This window comes from Schistocerca gregaria, chromosome 10 (assembly GCF_023897955.1).
Source record: "Schistocerca gregaria isolate iqSchGreg1 chromosome 10, iqSchGreg1.2, whole genome shotgun sequence".
NCBI classification, from domain to species: domain Eukaryota; kingdom Metazoa; phylum Arthropoda; class Insecta; order Orthoptera; family Acrididae; genus Schistocerca; species Schistocerca gregaria.
In genome coordinates this window covers 86,147,397-86,166,291 of record NC_064929.1, presented here as the reverse complement: position 1 = coordinate 86,166,291, position 18,895 = coordinate 86,147,397, and the positions used below count along the sequence as shown (strand labels likewise).

General features: G+C 40.8%; 1 protein-coding gene across 2 annotated transcripts in view; it reads right to left on the bottom strand.

Annotated features, from left to right (window-relative positions):
• The window catches only part of LOC126293700 (PHD finger protein 14), a 180,708-nt gene that overhangs the window by 125,856 nt on the left and 35,957 nt on the right, over window positions 1-18,895 (bottom strand). For both annotated transcript variants that reach the window (XM_049987005.1, XM_049987006.1), the window contains exon 4: window positions 7,129-7,243. In XM_049987005.1, the coding sequence (XP_049842962.1) occupies window positions 7,129-7,243 (115 nt within the window). The remainder of the gene's footprint in view (window positions 1-7,128; window positions 7,244-18,895) is intronic.

The window sequence follows — 18,895 nt, the reverse complement described above, 5'->3', positions numbered from 1 at the left end:
GATTGAGAAACAGTATTGATAGGGATCAGGGCTACAGTATTGAGTGTGACCTGGTGAAAATAGCCTCTGCAACAACCCATACCTATGTTGGGCTGGTGCCTGCTTTCGTGCGGCATGATCAGCCCCAGTTGAATCGTTCTGTCAGGAAGGTAAATATGGAGTTGGATCAGTTGCGTAGGGAGGCCACTCTGTCAGATGTTGGATTGGTTGCTGTCGTGGCTACTGATAGTGGGGATTTCACATGGCATGGCCTACACCTCAATAGGAAAGGGAAGGGTAAACTGGCAGGGTTGTTAGCGAAATCCATAAAGGGGGGGGGGGGGGGGGGGGGGGAGACAATAGTACTCATGGATGTACCTCTTTTTTAGACTAATATCAATCTCCAATGAGAAGTTCAGGCAGGCAGGTGCTAAAGAAGTCCAAAACTCACAAAATTCTCTCCACAGGAAAATAAATAATAATGTTATCATATTTAACCAAAATATTGGTGGATTAAAGAAAAAAGTAGATTCTCACAAAAGTAAAGTAAAAAATAATGTTACCATTTTTCACCAAAATATTCTGGGATTGAAGATGAGCTCCTGATTTGTTTAGATGACATTGAATCTGATAATGTAATAGATATACTATGCCTGTCTGAGCATAACATGGTGTCTGATATGGAAAAGGTAAATATCAGTGGTTATAAACTAGCTCCACATATGAGTAGAGAGAATAAGGTGGGAGGGGGAGTTGCCATATATGTCAAAAGTTATCACTGGGTAAAAAGCTTAGATACAAAAATGTTTTGTCCAGAGCAACATATAGAAGCATGTGCCTGTCAACTTAAACTGAAGGAGGGCTCTTTTATAATTAAAAAAGTATACAGGTCCCCTTTAGGAAACTTTCATTTATTCCTGGAAAACTTGGATGCCATGTTGTGCTATCTGTCAGATAGGGGAAAGCAAATTATTATTTGTGGGGACTTCAATGTCGACTCACTGAAAGTGGGTAATAGGAAGAATGACCTCGAAGTCATGCTCGCTTCTTTCATTTGACATCTGTCATTAATGTTCCTACTCGGGTAGTGAAGGACAGCAGCAAATTGATAGATAACACTTTTATAAACCAAGATAAGTTTAAAAACATAAATTCTTGTCCTGTTGAGAATGGCCTCATGGTGCTCAGCTAGTTACAGTATATGACATAGCTCCATTCAGTAATTCAAAACTACCCTCCAAAGTTGTGCATTCAGTTAATAACTCAACAGTTAGAAATTTCTGAGAAAATCTTCAGCAATTAGACTGGGATGAGGTGTACAAGGAACCTGATGCTAATTTAAAATATAACTTATTTCATGACACACTTGAAAACTGTTTCCCGAAGAAAGTAATTAAATCTAATTATAAGAAACCATGCAAAAAACCTTGGCTTACTAGAGGAATAAAAATATCTTGTAACCACAAAAGGGAACTTATCTAACAATAAGAAAGAGGAATGATCCAAAAACAGCCAAATATTATAAAAACTACTGTGCTACATTAAGAAAGGTTATTAAAAAGTGAAGAAACATGTGCATCATGTCTGAGATTAATACCTCTGATACCAAAATCAAATCAATTTGGAATATTATTACGAGAGAGACAGGGCAATCAAGAGTACAGGATCATGGCATTACCATAAAAGCAAATGGAAACTTGACAAACAACAAGCTGGAAGTCGAAAACGTTTTGAATAATCATTTTTTAAATGCTGTGGAGAAAATAGGATCTAAATGTTCATTAGACGAAGCAAGGCAATTAATGGAAGAGGCCTTACCCACACCATTTGATATAATTGAAATTCCACCTACCTCTCCTTCCGAAATTAGGAAGATAATAAACTCTCTCAAGAATAAAAGCTCACATGGAATTGATGGCATTTCCAGCACGATAATAAAAGTTTGTTCGCAAGAGATAAGTGGGATTCTTAGCCACATATGTAATAGCTCACTGAAGCAGGGTATTTTCCCAGATAGAATGAAGTAAGCCATTGTTAAACCACTGCATAAAAAAGGGATTACGTCTGATGTTAACAACTACCGCCCAATCTCTCCTCTGACTGCCTTATCCAAAATTCTTGAAAAAGGAATGTATTGGAGAGTAGCTTCACATCTTCGTAAAAATAAAGATTTAACAAAATGTCAGTTTGGTTTCTAGAAAGGTTTCTCAACGGAAAACGCTATATATACTTTCACTAATTAAATATTAAATGCACTGAGTAACTGGAAGTCACTTGTTGGGATTTTTTGTGATCTCTCAAAGGCTTTTTTTGACTGTGTAAATCATGGAATATTTCTAGATAAGCTCAAGTACTGTGGTATGAATGGGACAATGCTCATATGGTTTAAATTATACCTAACTGGAAGAGTGCAGAAAGCTGAAATAAGCAGTTCACATAATATGCAAAAAGCTGGTGATTTCTCAAACTGGGGACCTATCAAGAATGGGGTTCCACAAGGTTCGGTCTTGGGTCCTCTGCTGTTCTTAAAATATATTAATGACTTGCCATTCTATATTCACGAAGATGCAAAGCTGGTACTTTTTACCGATGATACAAGTATAGCGATCACACCCAACAGACAAGAATTAACTGGTGAAATGGTAAACGATGTTTTTCAAAAAACCATTACATGGTTCTCTGCAAAAGGGCTCTCATTAAACTTTGACAAAACACAGTACATACAGTTCCACACAGTAAATGGAATGACACCATTAATAAATATAGACTTTGATCAGGAATCGGTAGCTAAGGCAGAATATTCAAAATTTCTATGTATATGCATTGACGAGGGGTTGAACTGGAAAAAAACACACTGAAGATCTGCTGAACATTTGAGTTCAGCTACTTATGCTATTAGGGTCATTGCAAATTTTGGCGATGTACATCTGAAGAAATTAGCATACCATGCGTATTTTCATTCTCTGTTTTCGTATGGCATCATATTCTGGGGTAACTCATCATAGAGTAAAAGTGTGTTCATTGCACAAAGGCGTGTAATCAGAATAATTGCTGGAGCTCATCTAAGATCATCCTGCAGACACTTATTTAAAGAGCTAGAGATCTTCACTGTAGCCTTACTATATATATATATATATATATATATATATATATATATATATATATATATATATACACACACACACACACACACACACACACACACACACACACACACACATTCAGTTATGAAATTTGTTATTAATGATCCAAACAAATTCCAAAGTAATAGCAGTGTACATGGCTACAACACTAGGAGAAAGGATGATCTTCACTACTCAAGGTTAAATCTAACTTTGGCTCAGAAAGGGGTAAATTATGGTGCCACTAAAGTCTTTGTTCACTTACCTAATAGCATCAAATGTCTGACAGATAGCCATATAGCATTTAAAAGAATTTCTTAATGGCAACTCCTTTTACTCATTAGATGAATTTTTGGATGTAGTAAGTGGATAATTTCCCCAACCCCCCCCCCCCCCCCCCCGCCCTCAAAGTGTCGTATTCATGATCTACGGAAGAAGTACTATTCTAATCTTTAAACTAGAACCACCTGGCAGAATACTTGGAAGGTGCAACAATCCTAGTACAAAGACTGCCTGTATTACGCTTGTCCACCTGCTGCCGCACAGTATCGGATTCTTTCTACATAGAAGGTAGGCAGCATGTTTCGTATTATTGCAAAATAGAAGACAGAGTCAGAATGGAAAGCATTAAAATAAAGAGATTTTTCATTTTGAGAAGATCTTTTCACGATATTTCAACCTCGAACTTGCTCCTCCAAATACGAAAATATTTTGTTGAGCCCCACCTAAAGGGAGGTACACGACTAATGTGATAAAACTCGACAATGGAAAATCCAGGATGTAATATAACAATATTATGAAAAGGATAGTTGCTACTCACCATTTAGCAGAGATGCTGAGTCACAGGTACGAATGACAAAAAAACTGTCAGAAGATGAACTTTCAGCCAACAAGGCGTTTGTCAGAGGTAGAGGTTGTAACAATGGAAAATTCTACTGAAATCCAGGAGGATCTGTAGCGAATTGACGCACGGTGCAGGGAATGACAATTGAATCTAAATGTATACAACTGTAATGTGCTGCCAATACATAGAAAGAAAGATCCCGTATCATTTAGCTACAATATAGCAGGTCAGCAACTGGAAGCAGTCAATTCCATAAATTATCTGGGAGTACACATTAGGACTGATTTAAAATGGAATGATCATATAAAGTTGATCATTGGTAAAGCAGATGCCAGATTGAGATTCATTGGAAGAATCCTAAGGAAATGCAATCCGTAAACAAAGGAAGTAGGTTACAGTACGCTTGTTCGCCCACAGCTTGAATACTGCCTAGCAGTGTGGGATCCGTACCAGATAGGGTTGATAGAAGAGATAGAGAAGATCCAACGGAGAGCAGCGCGCTTCGTTACAGGATCATTTAGTAATCACAAAAGCATTACGGAGATGACAGAGATAAAATCAGAGACATTAGAGCCCACTCAGAGGCATACCGACAATTCTTCTTTTCACGAACAATACGAGACTAGAATAGAAGGGAGAACCGATAGAGGTACTCAAGGTACCCTCCACCACACACCGTCAGGTGGCTTGCAACCTTTGGAATGGAGGCCCAGATGAACCAGATAAATCTCCAGTGACAGAGCACTGCCTCGGCTCAGGACACTGGACGATGCACAAGAAGACACAGATAATCATCTCAGTTTGGTCATTTCGGCAATTAGGACGGCACGTAACTCAAGACACCGGGCGACCACAGCTCGGACTCCTGCACTGGCCGCCGTCAGATTGTGGCGATGGAAACGGAGGCCTCCAGTGACGGCCCCACTGTAGGACAGTGGAAGACTCGCACAGCTACCTACTCCGTTTCAGATCCCAGCCACATCGGTGTCCGACAGTGGCACTTGGTACCCGGAACGTGCACGGAGGATTGCGGATCGATTCCCGAACAAACTACGACACCTCCATGGCGCGGTTCCCGGCCGTTGCAGTCCCTACGTGTAAAGCAGCTGGCTCAGGACAATACTGTGGAATGTAGTCCATCAACAATGGAGGTGGCTTACAAAACACTCGTTCGACCTATACTTGAGTAATGCTCATCAGTGTGGGATCCGTACCGGATCAGGTTGAGGGAGGAGATGGAGAAGATCCATAGAAGAGCGGCGCGTTTCGTCACAGGATTATTTGGTAAGCGTGATAGCGTTACGGAGATGTTTAGCAAACTCGAGTGGCAGACTCTGCAAGAGAGGCGCTCTGCATCGCGGTGTAAATGCTGTCCAGGTTTCAAAAGGGTGCGTTTCTTGATGAGGTATCGAATATATTGCTTCCCCCTACTTATACCTCCCGAGGAGATCAGTAATGTAAAATTAGAGAGATTCGAGACCGCACGGAGGCTTTCCGGCAGTCTTCTTCCCGGGAAATGTACTTGACTGGAACAGGAAAGGTACGTAATGACAGTGGCATGTAAAGTGCCCTCTGCCACACACCGTTGGGTGGCTTGCGAAGTCTAACTGTAGACGTAGATGTATGAGATGCGGTACGGTGGCAGACATGAGTGATCTGCTGGAGAAACTGGAAGAGTGACAATTTGGCAGGACTTTGAATTTCGCGCTCTACACTCGTTCCCTCAGATATAAATTATACCGCCTCAGCTGTATGAGCACTCAACAGCAGAGAAAATATATAAGAAAATGAAGGTACACAAATTATAACTCTTTTTGTTTTGTATCCGCTCTCGTCTCTTGAGAGCGGAAGCTTAACTTACTTATTAGCTAGTCTTGGTCGGATTAAGACGAAAAAAACTTATTGATGTGCAGACATATTGTGGAAGTTTGTATGAAATTTGGAGGATGGAAGCAGCAACATAAAATACATTGCATTCAATATCAAGATGGTTTTAATTTGTATACATTAGCAATTTCTGGACAATGAAATTTATTGCAAGATTTCGGGGCAGCTATGGCTTTTCACGCAGAAATGAAGTAAAAGATTTATGGAGAACAAGACCTGAACGCCGCACGAAAGAAGACATGTTAACGTGGTAAAGAATGAACTCTTATCTACGCCATTTCCCCCTGTTAATCACATTTCGTTATTCTCTGTTCTCTTTCAAATAATTTTTGTAGTGGAAATTGGTTTGACTTTTGCTCAGAAACGCCACAAGGACCACCCCAACAACAGCTTTTCCGAATCTGATAACTTTTCTGTAATACGAAGTCCGGTTTGCATTTCATTCTTTCCCGTTTTCACAGTCATTTACGATTTTAAAACCATCTTCTTTATTCACCATTTCTTCCCCACGTTTTCAATATATTCTTTTCTTCTCGTTTTTAATTAACCACTACAACAATAATACAAATAGCATAAATAATAATCGCGCAAGTTTTATTTTGAATTTACAGACCTTGCATAGATTACAATGTAATAAGCTAGGAATTAAAATCTGAAAAACAATTTGACGTCGAAAAACCAGTCACGACGACTAACTAATTACGACAGATGTGGAGAATACAATTAATATTTACATTTGTTCTACCGTATTAGAATCTGTCTGGATCTTGTCATTCTCAATATGCCTGGCTTTACTACTGTTTCATGTTAGACATGGTCAGACACATAATAAACTCATGTCAGATTTCAACTTCTAAGATGGTGATGGTGGCTAGTGTTTAACATCCAATCGACAATGTGGTCATTATAGACGTAGTGCAAGCTCGGGTTAGGGAAAGAAATCGGCCATGCCCTTTCAAAGGAACCATCGCGGCATTTGCCTGAAACGATTTAGGGAAATCACGGAAAACCTAAATCAGGATGGCCGGAGACGGGATTGAACCGTCGTCCTCCCGAATGCGAGTCCAGTGTGCTAACCACTGCGCCACCTCGCTCGGTGACTTCTAAGATGTAGAAGTGTTATCAAAGTATATGTGACAAAGCTACAGAAAATTTAAATATTCGTTTTTTCTACCTCAGCCCTTCACCAATCTGAGAATACAATCTATCTGCAGCAATTTGTTGCACTTAAACATAAATAAAATTTTGTAAGCTACACTCATATTGTGGAATGGGTAAGAAGTGATTAAAAATTACCTTCGTGAACAGTCACGCCGCAACCGTCGCACTCCACAATTTCGTTGGCGTCATCACTCCGGTCGCCGAGGCAGCCGCAGCAGATGAGTATTTTCAGAGCATCTTTGGCATCAAACTGTAAAACGAGTACGAGGTGTCGAGAATTGGGAGTATTTGTAGTGCAGACAATAATAATTTTCAGCATGGGAATCTGTACACAGAACAGTTGCAGTTCTCAGTTATTTCTTCTATTGTGTGAGGAACATATCAGACACTCTATAATCATTAATACATATTTAGGCCAAAACGTTTACTGTCGACTGGAGTGAGATCGGTACACTACTCGAGGTTTTATTTATATTTGAGTACCAGATGGACCGGTATGAAATGATTGTTTTTTTGTGAAAATGAAACACTAATTTTGAATTGAAAAGTAAAAACATTTTATTCAAAGTACTGACCCTTGCTTTCTATACATTTTGATCACCTTTCGGGTAATTTGTGGACACCACACCAATAGAAATGTTCGTCTTTTGAAGAAAACCAATCAGACACCCAATTTTTGACTACTTCGTAGGAATCGAAGTGTTCCTCAGCCAATGCGTGTCCTATTGATGAAAACAAATGGTAGTCGGAAGGGGCCAAGTCTGGTGAATACAGCGGGTGGGGTAGCAGCTCCCAGCCAAGTGTTTTGATTGAATGCTGAACTAGTTTTGCTTTGGATGCTGGTGCATTGTCGTGTAAAAAACATACTTTGCCATGTCTTCTGGCCCATTCTGGTCTTTTTTCGATCAATACATAGTTCAAATTGACCATTTGTTGTCTGTAGCGATTAGTATTCACAGTTTCACCGCATTTTAGAAGCTCGTGATACACCACACCTTTCTGATCCCACCAAACACAGAGCATTGTCTTCTTGCCGAATCAATCTGGTTTTGCTTTCGATCGATTTTTCCTGTTTAGGATTCTTAAAATATATCCATTTTTCATCGCCAGTAACAATCTGATGCAAAACTGATTTTCTTTCATGTCTTTGAAGCAAAATTTGACAAAAGGTTATTCAGTTTTCCATCTGTCTTTCATTCAATTCATGTGGCACCCATTTTCCACACTTCTGGATCTTTCCCATAGCTTTCAATCGGTCAGAAATTGTTTGTTGTGCAACATTTAGCATTGCTTCCATATGCTTCTAACTCAAAGTATCATCTTCATCGAATATTGCTTGCAATTCGGCATCTTCGAACTTTTCTTGATGGTCTTCCACGTTCTTCATTTCTTACATCAAAATCATTATTTCTGAACCATTGAAACTATCTTTTGCATGTTGCTTCTTTTAGAGCATGATCACCATATGCCACAACAAGCATTCGATGTGGCTCTGTAGCACTTTTTTTCAAATGAAAACAAAAAATTAATGCTTTCCGCAAATCATCACTTTCTGGTACAAAATTCGACATTGTTAACACAATGAAAACATATGATGATGTATGTTCCATAACTTGATGTACACTAAATATCCCTGACAGATGTCATACTACCCAAACAAAAACAAAAATTAGGGCTCGTTCACAACAAATGTTCCCTATCGACACATTTGTATCTTAACGCCATTTCATACTGGTACACCTGAAACATTGTAAACCCTTCAATTACATGTCTCCACAGAATGTGGAGATGACCTGGTGCTTTAAACATTTGGAAAGCAGGTACGGTTGGACTTATATTCGATGGGAATGTCAATAAAAAGTACCCTGAAAGTTAATTTTATACGACAAAATGCAGAAATCAAATGCAAAGAATTGAAAAACTTCAATTTAGAAGATACACTGAGTGGCACACGGCCCTATTTCAAAGGTTTAAAATTTTGTACACGGCTGGAGCAGCAACCTCTGAATGAAATATTCTACTAGAAATAGTAAAACAACCAATCAGTTGCAAATTGGAGGGTTTATTAAAACCCCTTTACCTCGGTTTCAACATTTACAAAAACATCATCTCCAGAATGAAAATAAGGACATCCGAGCAAGTTAACAGTGAAAATACAATCATATCTCATTACAAATACACGTACATATTCAGACTTACTGAATTATACATACAAGTGAAGAGCGTCATCAGATACAAATTTTTATCTCTGTATTAAATTAAAACACGCGTACCCCGGTTATTGTCATATGGCACTGCCTCACCAAAGTACAGATGACACACTAGCATCACATACACAACGCTTGTGCTAAGGAGAGCTACTCACAAGAGTAGGCACCAGCATTACGTGCAAGGAGGGTGTACGACAGTCACTGAAACTTTATCATGCTGAAGTTGCTTCAAAGGTTAAAATTTAAATTATGAGATTATTTAGCTAATAACATCACAACAAATAGTAAGTGAGCATCTAAATAAAGTCACTGTGGTAAAAGCAAATTACATAAAATTGAATAGTGCGAACAGAAACAATAGTAAAAGAATCAGGGCAGGGAGGGGGGGGGTTTAAAGGGGAGAAACAAAATTTTACCCATTTCCCCCACATTTACTTAAAAGATGCTTTTCAAAAGTCTCCTTGTCTGTTCTATGTAACACTTCACTACATATAATTTCCTAAAATCCAGCATTTGTGAAATGATTTAATTACAGATCAATGCTTTTTGGGAACAATGCTTTTCTACGGGAGTAGAGAGAAATAATACTCTTTAAAATGGAACTACTGTAGAAAAAATCTTCTAATGCATTTACAAAAATATCTGCTAATATTCCAGCTAACAGACATTCCATAGTTAAACTGAATGGTTATTCATACAGTTTCCCACTGAACAGAACATAATGGTAATTAAGTACTGTCTGTAATAAAGTCAACAGTACAGATTTTTTGCTAAGCTCAGTTATATTTACTTACTTTTAATGCACACATCACATAGTGTGCATTCCTTTAGAACCACATTGTTTTCAAAATGAAATATTTGTAACTAAAACCATTGCAATTAACAATGGATGTGACCTTAGGTTGATTGGTCATATTGACAAGAAAAAAACAATTGTTAAGTGTTCATCTTTGAGCAACAGCAACTTGAAGACAGGAAGTGACTGTAGTAAGTTCATTGCTATACCTTTCCTACGAAACGTTTCGCACAAGATAGTAGACTGATAAGTAGGGAATATCGCTGCAAAGTTGCTTTCTCTGTAAGCAATAGTCTAACACACAAATTAAACATTTCTATCGGAATACAAGAATTTCATATCTCAGATGCAGGTGTTTATAAAGTTACAGGCAATGACTGCCCTAGCTTTTACATTAGACAGACAGGGAAACTGTTTAAAAGTAAGATACGAAGAGCATCTGTAACGTAAATGTTGGGGAAAATATGTAAAATTTCATTCTTTTTCTGGATACCTGCTTCTTCTCTAACACACACCACGGAGATTAGAGGACAAGGAGGAAGACGAGTACGAGATTAACAGCCCACTGACAATGAGATTAGGGAAGGATGAGGATGAAATTGGCTGTGCCCTTCCAAATGAACCATTGCAGCATTTTGCTGAAGCAATTTATGGAAGTCATGAAGAACCTACATCAGGATAGCTGGACACAGGTTTGAATTGTTGTCCTCTCGAATGTGAGTCCAGTGTGCTAACCACAGAACCACCTTGCTCGATATAGAGACTAGAAGACTTAGAACTTTTGAATTAAGAAAGTAAAGGTTACAGGTTTGACTTGCTAGAAGAATTAGAGATTTTTAAACATTTTACTCACAAAGATGCATACATTTTAAATGAACAAGAACAATTCAAAAATAGAAATTTTTATTTAAGTACCAGACACACGGCCCGATCTTCCATATTACTATAAGATGTCATTTTACTAACCTGTTAATGCTAGTGCTACTTGGGTTTCTTCTCTGTTATGATGCAACATATATTTGTAGAACTTTGATGTGCACAATTTTTATGTGTGTTTAATATGAGAGTTATGTTTTACTATTTTCTCTCTTTCCCAACCGCTATCTCTCCCCAACCCCCCCCCCCCCCCCCCCATTTCCCTGCCCTGGTTCCTTTTTTTAGTGTTTCTGTTTACACTATTCAGTTTTATGTAATTTTCTTTTGCCACAATGACTTTCTTTAGATGGTAAATTACTATTTGTTGTGATGTTAATTTTAAATATGTACACAGCTAGAAATGATCTGATCTTAATGTAATAATGTTAATTTTAACCTTTATTATGACAAGGAAAGCTGGTACTCACCGTATAGTGGACATGCTGAGTTGCAGATAGGCGCAACATAACGATTTTTACACTTAAAACGTTCAGCCAATGGCCTTCGTCAACAACACACATACGCACAGTGTGGTTTCAGTTGCTTGAGACTGAACTTGTGTGTGTGTGTGTGTGTGTGTGTGTGTGTGTGTGTGTGTGTGTGTGTACGCGCGTGCATGCATGTGCACACTTATGTGTGTCTATTGTCGACAAAGGCCATTGGCTGAAAGCTTTAAGTGTGAGTATCTTTTTGCTGTGCCTATTTGCAACTCAGCATCTCCGCTATATGGTGAGTAGCAATTTTTCCTTCTCATAATATTGTTACATTTCATCCTGAATTTTCCATTGTTTGATTTAATTTTAACCTCGGAAGCAAGTTCAGTGTGATGAAAGTTTGAGTGACTGTCGCGCACCCTTCTTGCATATACTGCTAGTGCCCTCTCTTGCCAGTAGCTTTACTTAGCACAAGCATTGGGTACATGAGGCTAGTGCACTACCTGTACAATAGTGAGAAAGTACTGTTTGACAATAAACAAGATTAGGCATGTTCTAATTTAATATAGAGGTGAAATTTTATATTTGACAATGGCATTTGGTTATATTTAAACGTACATCAGACACAACATGTAATCCAAAACATAACACCTCGAACACTAGAGAGAGGAGTTTCATATTCACAGGACACATACATTAACAATACGAGAGAAGGAAAGCTGCTACTCACCATATAGCAGAGATGCTGAGCCACGATAGGCAGATTAAGGCCTTTGTCAGCAGTGGACACACACACACACACACACGTGCGTGCGTGCAAGCGCAACTTGCACACACACATCTGCAGTCTCAGAGAGCTGAAACGACACTGCGAGCAGCAGCACCAGTGCATGATGGGAGTGGCGACTGGGTGTGGGTAAGGAGGAGGCTGGGGCGGGGAGGGGTAGTATGATGGGAGTGTCAGACAGTGAAGTGTTGCAGTTTAGACGGAGGGCAGGAGAGAAGGTGCAAAGGGTGGGGGGGTGGGGGGGTGGGGGGGGTGGGGGGTAAGCAGTGGAAAGGAGATAAACAAAAATAAAAATAAAAGAAATTAAAAGACTGGGTGTGGCAGTGAAATGACGGCTGTGTAGTGCTGGAATGGGAACAGGGAGGGGGCTGGATGTGTGAGGACAGTGACTAATGGAGGTTGAGGCCAGGAGGGTTACAGGAACGTAGGATGTATTGCAGGGAAAGCTCCCACCTGCACAATTCAGAAAAGCCGGTGTCGGTGGCTAGGATCCGTACGGCACAGGCTGTGAAGCGGTCATTAAGATGAGGGTTATCATGTTTGGCAGCGTGTTCAGCTACAGGGTGGTCCACTCGTTTCTCGGCCACAGTTTGTCGTTGGCCATTCATGCGGACAGACAGCTTCTTGGTTGTCGTGCCTACATAGAATGTAGCACAGTGGCTGCAGCTTAGCTTGTAAATCACATGACTGGTTTCACAGGTAGCCCTGCCTTTGATGGGGTTGGTGACGTTAGTGACCAGGGTGGAGTAGGTGGTGGTAGGAGGATGTATGGGACAGGTCTTGCATCTAGGTCTATTGCAGGGGTATGAGCCATGGGGTAGGGGACTGGGGCTTGTGTAAGGACGGACGAGTATATTGTGTAGGTTCGGTGGACGGCAGAATACCACGGTACGAGGGGTGGGAAGATAGCGGGCAGGACATTTCTCATTTCAGGGCACGACGAGACATAACCGAAACCCTGGCGGAGAATGTAATTCAGTTGCTCGAGTCAAAACAAATAAGGTGCGAATGATGTCCTGTGGTGTAGCCATCTACGACGCATTCACCTGGTTCCAAAGTTTATCTGTGGTGGTCGGCATTGGGTCACAACATTGCACCTGTAGTTTCACTGTCTTTCTATATCTGAATTCCGCTCCAGCTACTGCCGTTCTGGGTGTTGAAAAGCCCTCTCCATTTGGCTCGGTCCTCCCACCACTTTTCTTTCTCTACTTGCTGCCACGTAACATCTCTCCTTTCTACAGATATTCTGACTCCCATTTTCCACCGTGTTCTTGGGCGCCCTCTAAGTCTTTTCCCATCCATCTTTAGTTCTTCCATAATTTTGGGGAGTCTCTGCCCATGCATCCCTTTAACATGCCCATACCATCTTAATCTCTTTTTTCAATTTCTCCTCTCATACTTTCTTGTTTATGGTCTTTTGCAATCTCTACATTCCTTACTCTGTCCATTCTTGTTTTTCCCTTAACTGCTCTGAGAAATTTCATTTCCCCTGCTTGCAGTCTGCTCCAGTCCCTTTCTGTCATTGTCCATGTTTCTCCAGCATAGGTGACAATTGGGAAGTAATAATTCTTATACATATGGAGTTTTGCTTTTTATGAAACTTCCATATTCCAAATCAGGTGTTTTATTGTTTGGTAGAAATTCCTCTCTTCTGTAACCTCCTATTAATTTCGTTAGTTATTCTTCCATCCCTAGGTATTTCACTTCCTAAATAAGTGAAACTTTCTACCACTTTGAGGGGTTCTTCATTTAACGTAATATTTCCGTTGATCCCTTTCTCTCTTCCAAATACCGTTACTTCACACTTATCTTTATTTATTTTTAATCCATACCTTTTCATTATTTCCTTCCACGCATCAAGATGTAACTGTACATCTACCTCTTTATCACCCCATATTACTACATCATCTGCAAAAATCATCTTTTTGTCTTTTTCTTTTACTATATCTTTAACTGCCCTGTTCATTCCCTCCATCACAACATTAAAAAGTGGAGGAGATAGAATACTTCCTTGCTTAAGCCCTCGTCTTATTTCGAAGCATTCAGAGTTCCCCACTGGTGCTCTAATTCTACAATTGCATCCTCTGTACACTGTCTTTATTACATTAATGTAACCATCTTCTATTCTACCTTCTTCATTTCTTCCCAGAGTCTTTCACTGTTAATTGAGTCATATGCCTTTTCTATGTCTATAAAAACCATTGTCACCCTTTTGTTATACTCCCAACTTTTTTCTATCAGTTGACAAATCCCACCCATTTTCGATTGGTGACAAGTCTGGTGATCTGACGGGCCAGGGCACAAGACTGACAACCTGTGACACCAGAAAGGCACGTGTCTGCACAACAACACATTGTCGTGCATTGTCTTGCTGAAAATTGGCATCGGCAGTGTTGTGCAGAAAGGGTATGGCTACGGGTCTGAGGAGACACTCCTGTATGTCGCACCGGTCACAGTGCCCCGAGCATGCGCCAACTGCTATTTGTAGTTGTACCTAACAGCACCCCACACTATTTGTAGTTGTACCTAATAGCACCCCACACCGTAAGGCCTCGAGCCGGTGCCGTATGTCGTGTGAGTGTAGTCACTGTGATGCCACTCCACCCGTCTGCCAATCAAACAGAACCTAGATTTTGATTTTATCCATACTGGATGAGAGGTCGTGGTCGTGAATGTCAATGTTAAAAAATATATCGGCTCAACCACTTGTTTATAGTGTAAAACACTAAGACTGACGCTTTTTAGAAGTTAAGCTTCCATCATCAGAATAATAAAAAGTAAAAGAACCTGTTAAAACTCACTAAAATGGAACATGCACCAGACACAATAAAATTGATGCTTTAATTTTATTATCAATTTTATTGTGCCTGGTGCATGTTCCATTCTAGCGAGTTTTAACAGGTTCTTTTACTTTTTATTATTCTGATGATAGAAGCTTGACTTCCGAAACGCGTCAATCTTAGTGTTTTACACTATAAACAAGTGGTTGAGCTGATATATTTTTTAACAAGAACCGAGATTTGTCTGAAAACACTATCCGATGCCATTCCCGACCACAGTTACGTCATTCCGTACACCACTGCCGTCTAGCACGTATCCACACATTCGTGAAAAGTAGACGGAGAAGTGGACGACGCGCACGTAACCTGTGCCGTAACGAACGGTAGCAGACTGTCATCCCCAACACTGTACGGTGTGTTCCACTGTCGCACCAGAGCCGAGGAGGACGGAGATCTGCCCCGCAACGCCACTCGGACGAGGTGTCGACCTTCTCTGGGAGTGGTCCGGGCGGTGCGACGTGACCCGTCTCATTGCGTTCTACAGCCTCCCGTGAACCGTTCGGCACTCACCCATCGCACTGCCAAAACGCTCCATTCCGCGCGAGCGGCAATTTCCCACCCCCATTTGAACTCCCAGATCTGACATCACGGTTCGCATGTACATCCACGAGGCACCGCGCACGTCTGCTCGTTAACACTGATCCGTTACCTTTAGTTTATAGCGGGCACATTTTACCGGTAGCTAGACAGAGTTGTCCTCCAGATCTAGAACAACACACACATAGTTGGCCACTGTCATATCTGGGTACACTGGCCCAATGCCGAAGACAAAGGAAGATACGGTAGACTGGGATGATGACAGACCTAACTTCACAAGAGAAAGCAACTGCAGGGGTGGTCGCTTTCTGTCCGCTTATTGTCGCCACAGGTCGGAATAGCGTTTCAGCTTGGCAATAAGAGCCAAAACCGAACGGTGGTAGGGTCGGCTTTGGAAGACGCGTGAAGATTGAACTGTAATATTAATAGGAGCTACAGCTGTCAAGTTGACATCTGCATTCTGAGTTACAATATTATTGGTAGAATAAACTATTTGTCACGAGAAGATTGTGGTACTCCTCACCAATTTTATCACAAAATACTTTGATTTAAAATCTCCTACCAATATCACTGTCATTACAGCTGATGATGCAGCACAGTACATCACACTTCTAACCTCCTTCCTCTTCTTCATCTTCTTGCCTGCCTTTTTCCAACTCCCTACAGAGCTGTCACTGTGACGTGGGTCCTGGCAACACTAGAGGCAGTCAGTAGCCAGATGCGCTTCCTGCTGCCACCACTCCCCCTCGGAATGGGATCTGTGTACCCCACATGTCTTCTTCTACAGTAAAGCTCACCTTCGGGAGAGAGAATATTTTCTAAACATTTGCAAAGCATTTGAGGTGGGACTGGCACAGTATTTACCCAGTCGGATGTGGGGAAATCGCCTAAAAACTACTTCTGTGTGGGCCGACTCGCCGGCACTCGTCGTCAATCTGTCGCGTGGCGTCGATCTGTAGTGTGCCTGCCTCCCTGAACTGTGAAATGGAATGTTAATGTGCTTGGATATTCATGTGGCTTCATATCGTGCTTCTAATGCTGGTGTATAAAAGTTAAGACGTCAAAATACATAAAATACAAGAAACGCAAACATTTACCTATTGAGGACAGCCACACGGCACACAGAAACGTGTAATAGAAAACGGCTAATACTAGCTTTTAAGCTCTTGCTTTTTTCTCTAGTAAGACTATACATATTCCCAACTACACGGACACCCAAAAGCACATGTCCCCCATAGTGGTGAGAGCGATTATCGCACGTCGATGATTGCAGGCACACATACATGGAGGTGGTGAAGGGCTAGAGGATGCAGGAGGCAAGTAGGCATTACAGGGTAGTGTGAGACAGGTCTTTCGCTAACTCGGCAACAGTATAACAAAAGACAAAAGTTGGACGGACAGGAGAGAGAGAGAGAGAGAGAGAGAGAGAGAGAGAGAGAGAGAGAGAGAGAGAGAGAGAGGGGGGGGGGCAGGGATTGAGGAATGGAGGAGAAGGGGAGAGGGAGGAAGAGAGGGAGAATCTCCAAGTGCGGGGGGCATGGAAGAGAGGTGAGAGAACGCAGAAAACAAGCTGGATAAGGAAAAGGTAAGGTGAAGCAATGGGAAATAAGTTAGGAAATGTTTAGCCCCAAGGGAATGTGAGAGCACTAGGTACGCTGAGATAATTCCCATCTGCATAGTTTGTACAACTCTTTGCTGGAAGTTTCATGTAGGCTGCACAAGCTTTCGTTTTGCCTCACAGATGGTTCTTCATTTGACACAGTCAAATCTGTGCAGTGGGAAGACAAAGTTTATTGTATTTTCACAGATATAATTTTTCTACTGTCACAATTATAAAAGTTGCTGCTGCCAGGAGCAACAAACAGATCATTTATGTTCCACATGGGTCCCTGAAGAGAACACACAGTTTCAGACCACTTTTCAGAACTTTTAGCTATGTTTATGGACACAGTGTCCTTTTCGTAAGAAGGAAGGAATGTCGACAAGTTTAAAAGGCCCAACATTACGAGAAGCAGAAGCTCAGCTGAACACTTTTGATGAAAGTGTGACTCTGGCATGCTTGAGGAGCCATCCCAGCATTTACTTCCCAACTCTTTTACAAAAAACACAGGGATTTTCTTGTGCTCTAATGGAGACTGAAACAAACACCACATAGCAACTAAACATTCGCAATATACTTGGTGAGGTACGAAGACGTGCTTCCGAGATATACATGTTGTTGTTGTTGTCTTCAGTCCTGAGACTGGTTTGATGCAGCTCTCCATGCTACTCTATCCTGTGCAAGCTGCTTCATCTCCCAGTACCTACTGCAACCTACATCCTTCTGAATCTGCTTAGTGTACTCATCTCTCGGTCTCCCTCTACGATTTTTACCCTCCACGCTGCCCTCCAATGCTAAATTTGTGATCCCTTGATGCCTCAAAACATGTCCTACCAACCGATCCCTTCTTCTAGTCAAGTTGTGCCACAAACTTCTCTTCTCCCCAATCCTATTCAATACCTCCTCATTAGTTACGTGATCTATCCACCTTATCTTCAGTATTCTTCTGTAGCACCACATTTCGAAAGCTTCTATTCTCTTCTTGTCCAAACTAGTTATCGTCCATGTTTCACTTCCATACATGGCTACACTCCAAACAAATACTTTCAGAAACGACTTCCTGATACATAAATCTATATTCGATGTTAACAAATTTCTCTTCTTCAGAAACGCTTTCGTTGCCATTGCCAGTCTACATTTTATATCCTCTCTACTTCGACCATCATCAGTTATTTTACTTCCTAAATAGCAAAACTCCTTTACTACTTTAAGTGTCTCATTTCCTAATCTAATTCCCTCAGCATCACCCGATTTAATTTGACTACATTCCATTATCCTCGTTTTGCTTTTGTTAATGTTCATCTTATATCCTCCTTTCAAGACACTGTCCATTCCGTTCAACTGCTCTTCCAAGTCCTTTGCCGTCTCTGACAGAATTACAATGTCATCGGCGAACCTCAAAGTTTTTACTTCGTCTCCATGAATTTTAATACCTACTCCAAATTTTTCTTTTGTTTCCTTTACTGCTTGCTCAATATACAGATTGAATAACATCGGGGAGAGGCTACAACCCTGTCTCACTCCTTTCCCAACCACTGCTTCCCTTTCATGCCCCTCGACTCTTATTACTGCCATCTGGTTTCTGTACAAATTATAAATAGCCTTTCGCTCCCTGTATTTTACCCCTGCCACCTTTAGAATTTGAAAAAGAGTATTCCAGTCAACATTGTCAAAAGCTTTCTCTAAGTCTACAAATGCTAGAAACGTAGGTTTGCCTTTTCTTAATCTTTCTTCTAAGATAAGTCGTAAAGTCAGTATTGCCTCACGTGTTCCAACATTTCTA